At 36.9% G+C, this 14,546-nt stretch overlaps 1 protein-coding gene across 1 annotated transcript in view; it reads left to right on the top strand.

The window, feature by feature from the left end:
* The window catches only part of LOC148948038 (uncharacterized), a 67,768-nt gene that overhangs the window by 33,573 nt on the left and 19,649 nt on the right, over positions 1-14,546 (top strand). Inside the window, exon 7 of the mRNA XM_089096067.1 lies at positions 10,784-11,067. Coding sequence (XP_088952193.1) covers positions 10,784-11,067 — 284 coding nt within the window. The remainder of the gene's footprint in view (positions 1-10,783; positions 11,068-14,546) is intronic.

Genomic DNA, 14,546 nt, shown 5'->3' with positions numbered 1-14,546 from the left:
GAAAACGAAATTTTGATGTCAATAAACACATATCAAAAGAAAGGGCTTATAATGCTTATAAAGCTTCTCATTCTTCCAATTAAACAAATATAGTGTTTCAGAAGTCTTTCTTAAATAATTTAGAGAAAATTCGTAAGTTACGTATATTTGTTACTAATAAAAACGTTCGTAAATAAAATTAAAAGTTCTAGTGCCCTTTTTAAGGAACCCAAAAATTGGAGGGAAACTAGGCACCCACCCCCGCCCTTTTTTCTCAGATTCGTACGACCAAAATTTTCAGAAAGCCAGTTAACCAGAACAAAGTAAAATTTATGTGCAAATTTCGTTTTAATTATTCATATACGGTTAACCTGCGGGCAAAACCTGCATTAATTCAAAAATGTTCAGAAATTAAATAAAAAACAAATGTTTTCAACAGAAAGTAAGGAGTGAAATTAAAACTTAAAAGGAACAGAAAATATACCGTATCTGAAGGAGGTTGCCTCCTCCTCAAAACCACGCTCTTTACGCTAAAGTTTAAATTTTCTCCCAATTCTTTAAGAGCGACTTCTGAAATACTATGTTCGTTTAATTGGAAAAAAGAGAAGCTTTTTTCAAAAGCACTAAAAAAATTTAGCGTAAAGAGCGAGGCGTTGAGGAGGAGGCAACCCCTTTCATATACGGAATAATTTCTGTTCGTTTAAAGCTTTAATGTCGATCCTTACTTTCTGCTAAATTTTTTTCTTTTTTATTTAATACCATACAAGGATATGACCTTTGCTAAAGCTTTTCTTTTGGCTAAATCAAACGCTTATTCTTCATTTATAAAATGAGGACTAAAGGGTCTAATGACTCTGGCACTAGTCAATTCTTAATCTAAGAGTGAAAATTTGGTCGATCCATTCCTAAAACCACACTGTTTTTGTTTTTAAACTTTATATATAAGTCTAAAAAGTATCATTGATAAAATTAGATTCTAGCCCATGCAGAGACCGGCTCAAGTTCACAACATTATCAGCATAACCAATCAAAGATTAATCAATACTACGCAGAATATAAGTCATAAGGGACTTTGATTGTGGCCTTACAATACTGTTATTAAATGCTGTTGGTGACGAAATATCATCTTGTCTTACCCCCTTCTTTACTGGGAGAAGGGGATTTCCACGCGGAGAAACAGCAGAATCATATAAAAGACTATTACACTCCTTAGCTCGTAGATGGAGCCTAAGTCCATTTTCAGATTTTCATATATGTCAGCCAGCGGGGCTTAGATGCAGGGGACAACACCGGCCAAACCCATATCAAATATAATCTCCTCGTGCAGAAGTGAATCAAATGCGCGTCTTAAATCGTGGGCAGCTAAAGCAATACTTTCACCGTGTTATTCTGCAACAATTAAAGCAGATGCCAAAGCAGAAAGGGAATAACCACACCCAAGGAGATTGAAAAGTCTTCTTGACAGGAGACTCCTTGTCAAAGTCTCCTTGTCAGGAGAGTCTCCTTGACAGGAGAGGAAAGAAAAAAAGGACCCAGTCACACCCAGTGAGACTGAAAGCCAATCTGGTGGGCCTAAACTGTTCATTTATTTCTCAACTCATCAATAATCAGTTTCTCAAAATTTTACCAAATAAAGTTGCAACTGTTATCATAGGCAGTGCAATCGCGCTGCCTAAGTAAAGAACGATGTTGGCACAATGTATTATTTATTATTTTTTTTTATTTTTAGACCAGGCACTTCGTATCGAAGGAGTTGTCGTAGAAACTTCGAAAAGGGCTCATTCAATTGGAAATTGGAGTGGCTACTGCCCTTTTTAATAGTCGGAAGTGATTGGAGGGCAACTAACCCCCCTCTCACGCCCACCTTTTCCTCAAACACATCCAATTGAAATTAGCTAATTTCAAAATAGCTAGTGTCCTTTTTAATAGTCGAAAATGAATGGAAGGCAACTAACACCCCTTCCACGCCCTTCATTTCCCCAAACACACCGAATCAAAATCTTGAGATAGCCATTTTGTTCCACCTAGGTGAAAGTCTTGGAAATTTTACCTTTAAGCAGGACAATTGCCCCCCCGTCCTCAGTCTTCAGGGAAAGGGTTATAAGTTATGCCCGGGGGGGATATAAGGTTTTTATTGAAATCTTTGTCATAGAAACTTGAAAAAAGGCTCATTCGATTGGAAATTTAAAGGGCTAGTGCTCCCTTTAATAGTTGAAAATGATTTGAGGGAAACTAACCCCCCTCTTACGCCCACATTCTCCCTAAACACATCCAATAAAAATTTTTACATAGCCATTTTATTCAACGTAGTTAAAAGTTCTGGAAATTAGATCTTTAAGGATGACAACACCTCCCCCCCCCACAGACACCAAGGAAAGTGTTGTAACCTATGCTCTGGGGGTGTATAAGGGTTTTATAGACAGTGATGTTGTAGAAACTTCAAAAAGGGCTCATTCGATTGGAAATTGAAGAGGCTAGTGCCCTTTTTAATAGTCGAAAATGTATGGAAGGCAACTAACACCCCTTCCACGCCCTTCATTTCCCCAAACACACCCAATCAAAATCTTGAGATAGCCATTTTGTTCCACGTAGGTGAAAGTCTTGGAAATTTTACCTTTAAGCAGGACAATTCCCCCCCCTCCTCAGTCTTCAGGGAAAGGGTTATAAGTTATGCCCGGGGGGGATATAAGGTTTTTATTGAAATCTTTGTCATAGAAACTTGAAAAAAGGCTCATTCGATTGGAAATTTAAAGGGCTAGTGCTCCCTTTAATAGTTGAAAATGATTTGAGGGAAACTAACCCCCCTCTTACGCCCACATTCTCCCTAAACACATCCAATCAAAATTTTTACATAGCCATTTTATTCAACGTAGTTGAAAGTTTTGGAAATTAGATCTTTAAGGATGACAACCCCTCCCCCCCCCCCACAGACACCAAGGAAAGTGTTGTAAGCTATGCTCTGGGGGTGTATAAGGGTTTTATAGACAGTGATGTTGTAGAAACTTCAAAAAGGACTCATTTAATTGGAAATTAACAGGGCTAGTGCCCTTTTTAATAGTCGAAAGTGATTGAAGGGCTAATAACCCCCTCTCACGCCCACCATTTCACCAAACACAACCAATCAACATTTATTTTGTTCAGCGTAGTTGATTTCCAGATAGAAATTATGTTTTTTGAGCAGGACACCTCAGGGCAAGGGTTTTAAGTTATGCCCTGGGGGCATATAAGGTTTTTACAGAAATTGTTGTCGTAGAAACTTCAAAAACGGCTCATTTGATTGGAAATTCAAAGGGCTAGTGTCATTTTTAAAGTGATTGGAGGGCAACCAATCCCCTTTCACGACCACCTTTCCCCCCAACACATCCAATCAAAATTTTGAGATAGCCATTTTGTTCAACGTTGTTAAAAGTTCTGGATATTAGATTTTTGAGGATGACAACCCCCCACAGCCCTCAGGACAAGGGTTGTTAGTATGCCCTCGGGGCATATAAGTTTTTATAGAAAGCGTTGTCGTAGAAACTTCAAAAAGGGCTCATTCGATTGGAAATTGAAGTGGCTAGTGCCCTTTTTAATAGTCGAAAGTGTATGGAAGGCAACTAACACCCCTTCCACGCCCACCATTTCCTCAAACACATCCAATCAAAATTTTGATAGCCATTTTGTTCCACGCAGTTGAAAGTCTTGGAAATTATACATTTGAGCAGGACACTTCCCCCCCTCAGTCTTCAGGGCAAGGGTTATAAGTTATGCCCTGGGGGAATATATTTTAATAGTCGAAAGTGATTTGAGGGCAACTAACCCCCTTCTCCTGCCCACCGTTTCCCCAAACACATCCAATCAAAATTTTTAGATCGTCATTTTATTCAATGTAGTTGAAAGTTTTGGAAATTAGGTCTTTAAAGATGACAACCCCCCCCCCCCCCCCACAGCCCCCAGGGAAAGGGTGGTAAGTTATGCCCTGGGGCGTATAAGGTTTTTATAGAAAGTGATGTTGTAGAAACTTCAAAAAGGACTCATTCAATTGGAAATTGAATGGGATAGTGCCCTTTTTAATAGTCAAAAGTGATTGGAAGGCTTGACTTTTTTATAGTAAAGATCAATGTGGGTACAATTTATTTATTTATTATTTTTTTTTTTTTTTGTTTAGAGTAGGGCACTTTGTATTGAAGGAGTTGTCGTAGGAACTTCGAAAAGGGCTAATTCGAATGAAAATAGAAAGGGCTAATGCCCTTTTTAATTGTCGAAAGTGATTGGAGGGCAACTAATCCCCCTCCCACGCCCCCCCTCACATTTGCCCATTATTTTTAAAAACTAGATGTTGCCCTAAGATTAAATCAAAATGCACTATGTTAATGCTAATTCCTAAGAAGGCATCAGAAGTATCCCAAGAAGGACTGAGTGTATTATTTTCAAACTTTCGGGGTTACTTCTGCTCTTAAAATTTAACCAAATCAAAATAGCGTAAGTGTATCCAAGCTATCAAAGAAAATAAACAGATATTTGTGCGAATAGTATCAAGTTTTCCATTTCAGGTCAACTAGAGAAGGTATGAAACTAAATTAAACAGTACTAATTGTGTACAGATTTTTAAAAGGGTGTATGCTGTTACAAATTGCTGAAAATTTTTCTCCAGCATATAAATAGCAGGTCAAACTATAAAGTCTTAAAATAAAACGAATAGATTTAAAGAATTATTATTTTCTTTTTCATCAAACAGTTCGTGGTAACGAACTGTAAGTAAGGAGCGACCCGGCTCAATGGTAACCGAAACTCTAGAAAACGGTATTTTGATACAAAGAGATGCATAAAAAGAATCAGATTTTAATGCCGATTTTAAATATGTAAGTCTCATCAAGTTTAATCCTTCCCATCAAAAGTTAGGTGCCTGAGAAAATTTGGCTAATTTTCGAAAAAAGGAGGAAAGACCCCCTAAAAGCTATAGAAACTTAATAAAAATCCCACCATCATATTTTGTGTATCAGAGAACCCTACTGTAGAGGTTTCAAGCTCCCATCTACAAAAATGTGAAATTTTGCATTTTTTGCCAGAAGAAAGATCACGGGTGTGTGTTTATTTGTTTGTTTTTTTTGTTTGTTTTTTTCCAGGGGTGATCGTATTGACCCAGTTGTCCTAGAATATCTTGGAATGGCTCATTGGAATGGAAATTGAAAGTTCTAGTGCTCTTTTTAAGTGACCTAAAAAATGGAGTGCAACTAGGCCCCCTCCCACGCTCTTTTTTTCCCAAAGTCACCTGATCAAAATTTTGAGATAGCCATTTTGTTCAGCATGTTCGAAAACATTATAAGTATGTCTTTTAGGATGACTTAATCCCCCGAAGTTCCCGGGGGGAGGGCTGAAATTTATGAACTTTACCCAATGTTAACATATAGTATCGGTTATTTGGAAGTATACAGACGTTTTCAGGGGAGATTTTTCCTGGTAATGGGGAGTGGAGGTGGGGGGTGGGTGGGTCGGGGCTATGTGGGAGGATCTTTCCATGAAGGAAGTTTTCATGGGGGAAGGGACATTGCTATGAAGGGGACGCCGAACTTCCCATCATTATTTAAAAAAAGATCCGAAATTTAATATAAAAAAACAAGTATTTAAACTCCAACATCGAAACTTTAAACGAACAGAAAATATTACATATATAACTGGGTTCACCCCGTAGTCAATGCCTCGCTCTTTAAGCCAAATATTTTTTAGTACTTTTATAAGAGCTATTTATTCTAATTAACGGCTTTTGTGACTAAGGGGTAATTTTTAAAGAATCGTAACAAAATTCGAACTCTAGCGTAAAGAGCGAGGTAATGATTAGGGGGCGATCCCACTAATAAACGTATTAAAAATATATGAATATAGAAGTTCGTTGCGTTAGTTAATTCGTAAGTTATGTATATTTATTACTAATAAAAATGTTTGTAAATAAAATTAAACAAGTTTCGAGCAAGCTATTTAACTAAATAAAAGTAAATTAATATGAAAATTTTGTTCTAATTATTCATGTACGGTGAGCCATGATCAAAAACTGCATTTATTCAAAAACGCTCAAAAATTAATTAAAAAAAAAGTTTTTTAAACTGAAAGTAAGGAGAACAGAAATTATTCCGTATATAAAAGGGACTGTCCCCTCCTCAACGCCTCGCTCTTTACGCTGAAGTTTGACTCTGTCTCACAACTATTTTTTAAAACAATAAGAAACTTTAGCGTAAAGAGCGAGGCGTTGAGGAGGGACAGTCCCTTTCATATACGCAATAATTTCTGTTCGTTTTAAGTTTTAATGTCGCTCCTTACTTTCAGTTTAAAAAACTTGTTTTTTTTTATTTAATATCAATATAAAACGAACAGCAATTAATTAAAAAAAAACTTTATATAATTTGCACTTCATTGAAAAAAATACAAATGAATTTATATTGTCAGTTTAATATACATATACTGATATTTAGTAAACAAAATGTTAATATTTTTTTATTTATTAAAGTTATAAAAGTAAAAATATTATATTTTTCAGTAAACTGCAAATTTATGTTCTGGCCTTGGGAAGGCATAGGGGTTTTGAACCCAACTCATGTTAATTTCTGCTCGTTTTGAGTTTGACTTGGTTATTTATTGTAATTTCTGTTCGTTTTGGGTTTCATTTATTTATCGATGCTGATTTGTGGTAGTTTCACCTTTGGTATATTGTTTGATTTTATTTTTGCTCATTTTTGGTTTAATGGAGTTCTTTACTTTTCTCTGAAAAACTTATTTCATGGAAAAAGTTTTTTTAATTAGTTGGGTGAAAAGACGAACACTCAGAAGGAGGTTTATTCTTCTTAGGGATAGGTGTCAAACATCCAATTGAAAAAGAGTCGGGGACAAATTCCAGATTAAACATCATTTGGTAAACGAGGACTAAATGTTTCACCACAAAACGACAAATGCTGTGCAGAAATCCCATGAATTCCTATAGACTTTTTTGTCTTCAGTTTACCAATTGCAGAAATAATCAGGTTTTTTTTGTAATAATCAGTCCCGGAATAGAAGCATGGTAAAAAAAATCTCGGAGTTTCACTTTATATCCATTTTGCAGGCAAAAAATTTCTGTAGCAAAAAATTTGTTTTTATAATGCTAAACCCATGAGGAAAGCGGTATACAAGACGGTATTTGACCTGGCATATCTTTTACAAGACTGGACCACAACTTATTTGACCGAGACTGAACTTCATCTGACCAAGACGAAATAATTGAAATCTGATGCAGAGAAAGCTGCTTTGCAAACTGCGTTTAGTATAAATATACAGTTTTCACATCCACCCATCCCGCGGTTTATCCGCTTCAATCGAAACTGAAAGCCAAATTTAGCAGAAAATCAAGCCTTTCGCGAACTATAATTAGTTGACCAGCCGGGCTCTTCAGTACCGACTTTTACTCGCCTGATTTTACTGATTTTACTGCCGATTTTTCTGCAAGAGGTAGGGCATGAGTAAGTTCACTACAATAAATGTTCAGCCTAACTCGAGAATCAAGCTTATTCTGTTTTGAACTCTGCATCAACAAATAAACGGTATTAAAATTTTCGTGGGAACATCGTTCCACCTATTCTGGATAAGATCTGGAGATGCCCTGTCCCAATCATTAGCATAAAATACAGATTGCTTTTTGGAAGCCGGTTAAAAGAAGGGCCACAATCACCGATCAGAGCACTAAAACACAGAGGAAAGTGATCTGAAGTAAAATTGTAGTTACTAACATTAATTTCCGCGATAGTTACGGATGTATGGCAAACATTGTCTAAGTTACAAGGTACTACCTGAATTATGGACGTAAGTAAAACTCTCATTCTTTGGTGCAACTACATAATTATCATTGAACAGGCGGAAAATAATTCTTGGGCAATCATAATCACCACAAGAATTAAGCGGGTCGGTTAAGTCACAAGTAAAGTCACCAGTCGTGATACAGCATAAACTCTGTTTTTTTATTTTTAGCAAGCATTTATATAAACGAGTGGTACTAATGGCAAAGAGTATCTCACCTTGGGTATCACGGTAGTTCTTGGGCAGATAAATGTTTATCACAACAAAATTCTGGATTCTAATTGCCAAAAAGTCACTTACTGAATAAAAAATTGATGAAGGAAAACGTGACTTCACAAAGTTTGCTAGACCACCACTAGACTGAGGTCGGCGTACATCGACCGAGAACACCTTATGAATGGTTGATAGTTCCAAAAGGCTCAGGCTCAAAGTAGTTGCAAAGTGCTCCTCAATACACATTATGTCACATTTAGATAAAAACTCCATTAAAAACACAGACCGATTTAGCAAATTTCCATTTAGATTCCATGAGACAATTGTATAAGAAATAGAAGATCATCGGTTCATTTCATCATTGCACCTTGAGTGGGCGGGTTTTAGACTCATTTCGATAGGGGTTTAGTATTGTTTATCTTCTTATTAGCCGGACACCTTACACTGTAGCATGTATGGCCTTTCTTTTTGCACAAAATGCAGAACATATCCTTTGTACACCTATTATCTTTCGTAGAGGTGTGGTCTCAAGCACCGCAACGACCACAAATAGGCGTCAGTACGCTTTCGGCCGCTGTGACCAACTCCATGGCAAGAAAAACATCGCTGGCAGCTTCTCATAGCTGTCCCGGACCGATACCGCAAGAAAATCTTCAAGATAATTCTTTGTCTAAAAATACAGCTTAAACCCTTTGGAACGCTCAAAGTTACCGATTTTCTATTGCCCTTGATGCACCTGGAACAAGGGATTCTACATTAGTATGAGTCATGTTAGGTGGAACCTGCTTCAAGACGGCAATACAAAGTTTCTCTTTGAGCATGGCATCAACCTCAGGCCTACTAGTTTTCATTTTCTTGGCAGATGACTTAGATTTGACGTACAGCTTATAGTCTTGTTTTAACTTTCTTACCTCACTTATTTCCGCTGAGTCGGGGCAAACGCTGTCCAAAAACTGCTTACGAGCATCGGGGTTATAGAGAGATTTTGGTATTTTCAGAACAACGGCGTAAGATGGCTGGGGATTGACAGCTACTGGATTAGCAATACTTGGGGCTCTACACGTCTAGGGACAGCATGGTCCCCAAGCTTTAGCTTTAGACACAAAGTTCTTGAATTCTAAGCCTTAATCTTTAACCTTTCGGGTTAGCGTAGCGCAGGATTCACCAACAATTATAGGGACTTCATCTGGTTCATATGTAACGAACTTCTGTAGGGCAGCTGAATTCTTATCACAATAGTGAAGAACTTTCAAAGTTTCTGCAAAAGTGTCAGCATCTTTCTGCCTCTTGGTTTGCCGAGTAGCATACCTTGCCATAGACCAAATAATTCTTTTTGCATCGTTTACCATATCTTCTGTAAAAAAAAAAATGGGGCAAAAAGTTTTAATGATATCGGTCTTGGCATTTCCTTTTGATTTCGCCCATTCGGCAAAATTCAGCACATCATTCTGTATTAGTCCATCTGGCAGCATCCTGGAATGAACCCCAATAAACAAGGGAATTGTCAGCCCCCGCTCCACCTGATCTCCGGAGTTTACGGGAGACTCTCCCGGCAGGTACAACAGCACTTGTGATGGGATACTGCCCCTCTTCTGCTTGTCAAGTAGGGTTAAGTAAAAAATGGCTTGGCACACTTAAATTGAAACCTGCACAAATCTATTTATACAAAATATAAATAGATGTCCAAAAACTAGGTCAGTAGATTACAACATTTTTATCTGTGTAAAAATGTTTTGAAAGAGTGGTCACAAAATTAACACCGGTCACTGAATTAATTTAAGATCCCACCTATTTTCCAGTAGATACAATCCAGAAAAGGTGATATCACTTTTAAGACTTAATCAAGACTGGAAATTGAAATCGTTTCAGCAGTCGTTTTTAAAGTATTTTGACAAAAAGTCCTACTTTTTGAATTGAAAATCAAGTATTTTGCAATAGGCATCAAAACATGGTTATTTGTAGAAAAAGCCGAGACAGATAGTCCAAGTAATTGAGAAGAAAATTTTTAAATGGCGGGGGTAAGTATGACTCTTATTGGACAAATACTTGTGTGTTAGTTTTTGGAAAGGCACACCTGCCTAGTCTCAGGCAGATTGGCCAAGAATTTAAAATTGACATAGGACCATTAATTTGCGTGGAATAACAGGCAAACAATTGTTTAAAGTCATTTTCCAAATACTACCAAAGCTCAGGCCAACATTCTGAGCAAATTTCGATTTTTCACAAATTTTCAAACTTTTGGGTCAGTTGCCCGAGACTTTGGGTCACTTGCCCGAGACTCCCCCCCCCCCTACCCCCTAAATATTGTCCCAGTATGAAGTTTTGATGAGGAGGTATCCCCCCTCTTGTACGGAATAATTTCTATTTGTTTTAAGTTTTAATGTTACTCCTTATTATCAGTTGAAAAAGTTTTTTTTTATTTAAGTAGGGAAAAAATAAATTGCACATTCATAAAGATAAGTTGACAAAAAAGATTCCAACGTAAAAGTGAAAATAGAACGAGAAGGAAATGGGTGATGAGAATTGAGGCAAAGACAATACCGCTCAAGCTATCTACCTTGATTCGATGCACTAGATTGCACCCGAACAACAAGCTACAGTGTCTCCATGGCCAATCTCGAGCTGTGTGTGATATTAAGCCAACTACATCCTTAATAGTGTAAACTTTGCTGGCCAAACCTCTAATGGGAATCCTTAACCTATCGTTTCTTTTTAATTTGTTTTGAAATTCTTGTGATGTTCCTGTTCTTCATCTTATGGATTTTGAAAATCAGCTGAATTGTCTATATAGGCCACTGACAAGCCAATATACGCTCCTCAATATGCTGAAGTTTGTAAGTTGATGGCTGAGACTCTTGTACTCTTGCATAGAGGCCCTGGGAAAGTCAGTTTTCGTCAGCTTCTTCTCAACAGATGTCAGCAGAATTTTGAAAAACATATGAAGGGAAAAGAAGAAAGTGTAAATATACTGAATGCCTTACAAGAAGCTGACACAGAAGAAAAGAAGGCAGAACTACTAGTCAAGCTGAATGAGAGAAAAGAGCAAGGAAAACGTAATTTATTAGGAAATGTCAGGTATGTCTTTTTTCCTTTTCACCAGTAATTCAGAACATTTCGTTCATATGTATAAATGTATATGATTCTTGTGACTTTTTATTGTCGAATTATAGTAAAAGCTAGCTTTGGGCTGTCGATATACGATTTTTACCGATTTATTGTCATTTCCAGCTTCCAACTTCTATGAAGAGTTTTGATTATTGCGACAACTTGTTTTAAAGAAAATTAAAATAAAAACATTGATACAGGCTTTACAAAAATATATCAATTTTGTTTTCATCGATAAAAATTATCGAGATATCCAGGAATTCGCATTTTTATTCGTCAAACAATCAATTTAGTTTTATAAGGCCTATATGCAGTAAATTTTATCATTACTATCCTTTTTAAAATGTCAGAAAATAAAATGATAAATAATTTTTGATTCGTCTATCAGAAAATATTGCTTTAACAAACTAACAGATTGCTTTAAATATTACTAATTTTTATTATAAATATTCTATTTTGGCATACATTTTTATTTTTTGAATGAAATAGAATGAAAAAGGAAAATTTTGAAAAAGGAAGCAGTGTCCTTTAAAAGTTACAAAGTCAAACTTGAATAATTCACCAGCAAACCCTGGAAGAAATGTCATTTGGTTTCATTTGCTTGATTTACTACTAATAGCAAAATAAACCATTTATGCACCCCCTGCCCCGGGAGAGAATAAACCAGTCTGATGTTAGGTGGCCGCAGTCCTCTGATTCTCAACCTTTAGCATATTTTGTTAAAAGAAATGTACTATCACTCTATCTCAAATAAAATAAATTTAACCAACCAAAAAAAAAAACTCTATTAACCAAAAATACCCAAATCTAAAGAAAAAAAAATATATCTAACAAAATAAATCATGTCACCTCCCCCAGTAAATATATTTTTTATAATTTTTTTAATTTATCATTCCAAATAAAAGGGGCCGAATATACTCAAATACAAAACCTGCACATTTGGAATTTCGATACTAATGGAATCTACCTCTGTAGGTGCATGCCCGTGGAGTGAAGAATTTTTCTGAGAAAAATAAGTAAAAATCATTCCTGCATTACGCAATTAACTTTTTACGATATACTGACGCTTAACCCCAGTTGGTCAAAAAGAAAATTCTAAGTTCCAAAAATAATGGGAGGAGGGCGAAAAATGGTAGGATATTAGGGGGCATGGGGCCCTGAAGGGGAACATGTGGACTCAAACTCATACGCAAGCCCCGTAATGGAAAACAAGTCAGCTCAGGACCAATACATTACAGAAAGGATACGTGGCCGGCTGTAGTCATTACAATTTTTAGGACTGAAACAATTATCATTGACCAATCAAAAAAAAACAGTGTGCCTGGTACCATTAGGGTACAAAAAATATGTCTGCCTAGCAAGCATCTCAAATCAATGTGGTATGCATACTCTCGGAATGATGCCAAAATGATTGACTATCAAAAGTACCAGTGTGCCAGGTATTATTAGAGCACAAAAAAAGTAAATGTCTACCTAGCAATCATCTCAAGTCACTGCCGTACGCATATTCTCAGAATAATGCCAGAAAAGGCGCCCAGAAACAATTCACTGAGAGTTTTTACCTAATATATAACTCCAATTGAGAAATCGATTACGTAACTAACTTATTACAATATAGTGACGCTTAACACCAGCTGTGCAAAAAAAATCTAAGTTCCAAAAAAAGTTGGGGGAGGGCGAAAACTTGGGGGATGGCATTAGGGGCCCTGGAGGAAGCATGGGGCCCTGAAAGGGAACATGTGGACCCAAACTCATACGCAAGCCCGGTAATGGAAAGCCAGTGTACTCGAGACCAATATATTAACGAAAAGGATAACTGGCCGGCTGTAGCCATTAGAATTTTTGGGACCGAAATAAGTTTCATTGACCAATCAAAAGAACCATTGTATAAGGTAAAATTAGAGCACAAAAAAGAATATGTCTGCTCAGAAATCATCCCAAATCACTGGTATGCATATTCTCGGAATGATGCCAAAATGATTGACTATCGAAAGAACCAGTGTGCCCGGTACCATTAGAGGTCAAAAGAAGAAAATGTCTGTCTAGCAATCATCTCAAGTCACTGTGGTATGCATATTCTCGGAATGATGTCAAAAAAGGCACCCGGAAACAATTCATTGGTGGTCTTTATCAAATATCCAACTCCAATAGAGAAATCAATTTCGTAATTAATTTGTTACGATACAGTGACGCTTAACACCAGTCTGATAGCACACGGAAACAAATGCATTGATTGCCTAGAATGTATTTACAAGAACAGAAGCAGCAATGAATTGTTGGCTCAGTTGACTAACGTGTCGTTCTTTTACCATACAACATCTTTGGTATCACGTTCGATTCCTACACCAGACAAAAATTCCGTAAATTCTATTGAAAAACTGCTTAGAGGCAAACAAATGTGTCGTTGGAAAAGAAAATATGTTGCCATCTATAATTGTAGTTAACAATAACGCCATCTATTATTTTAGTTATGAAGATGCCAGCAGTGGGGGAAATCCCGTTCTCTGTGGCCTTAAAAAAAGTGCCGGTATCGGAATTCCCAAGTGGTAGGGCTCTGCATGTTCCTGTTAAGGGGATACTACTAGCAGGTACATTTTGAACTCCAATGTCAATTTTAAACCAAACTGTTTGTTGTTGAAATCGTACCTCACGCTAATAAGCGGGAAGAATACTTTTTCAAGAGGTTTGGTCATCATCGAGCAAACTGTAATTGACCTATATGAACTACAAACTGAAGGGTCTTTCTTTCTTTTTTTTTGTCTAATGCGAGGTGCAACACCTTCATAAAGGGCCTTAGGTACATAATGCTTAAACCCAATTGCCTAGAACTGAAAGGAATTTTCGGTCAAAATTTAATACTTGCCGTGCTTCAGATGCTCGGCCTTTAGTCCATCCAGACCTGAAACTTTACCAGTTTGAAGCTATTCAATCATGGTAGCCACATATGAAGGTGGCGTATTGCCGAGGCTCTCACTGTGGTCACCATTTGAAAGGTAAATGTGAAGAATATCATGAAAAGATAACTCGAAAGATGGCATATCAACTGAATGGACGAAAAATGAGCATTCCAATCAGAAATGCTAACCTGTTCAAATTCGAGTGAACATGAACGAGTAAGTTTGGAAACTTTGTCCCGGAGAAGATGAGGACTATTTCGGACAAAATAAGATGTGTCATATACTTTTTTTTATACCAACCTTAGGGAATGCACGTTTTGCAGATTTTAAAAGTTAAAACACTACTCCGGTGCCTCAGTGCCTCTTTGAGCTCAGAAAAATATGAGTGTTTTTTCTAACAGCGTATGAAGGTACTGCAAAGACTAGGGACTTTTTGAACAATATACTTACTATTCAGCGAGATAGCAATCTATATGAATAGGTTTACCTCTAGGCACAGAAGATAGCATGTAGTACGGAGCCTTAACCTACGAAAAATGTGAATAAATAACG

The sequence above is a fragment of the Artemia sp. Qi Xiang Cuo genome, chromosome 10 (assembly GCF_049724085.1).
Source record: "Artemia sp. Qi Xiang Cuo chromosome 10, ASM4972408v1, whole genome shotgun sequence".
NCBI classification, from domain to species: domain Eukaryota; kingdom Metazoa; phylum Arthropoda; class Branchiopoda; order Anostraca; family Artemiidae; genus Artemia; species Artemia sp. Qi Xiang Cuo.
The sequence above is the reverse complement of the archived record's forward strand: the minus strand, read 5'-3'. Positions and strand labels throughout refer to the sequence as shown.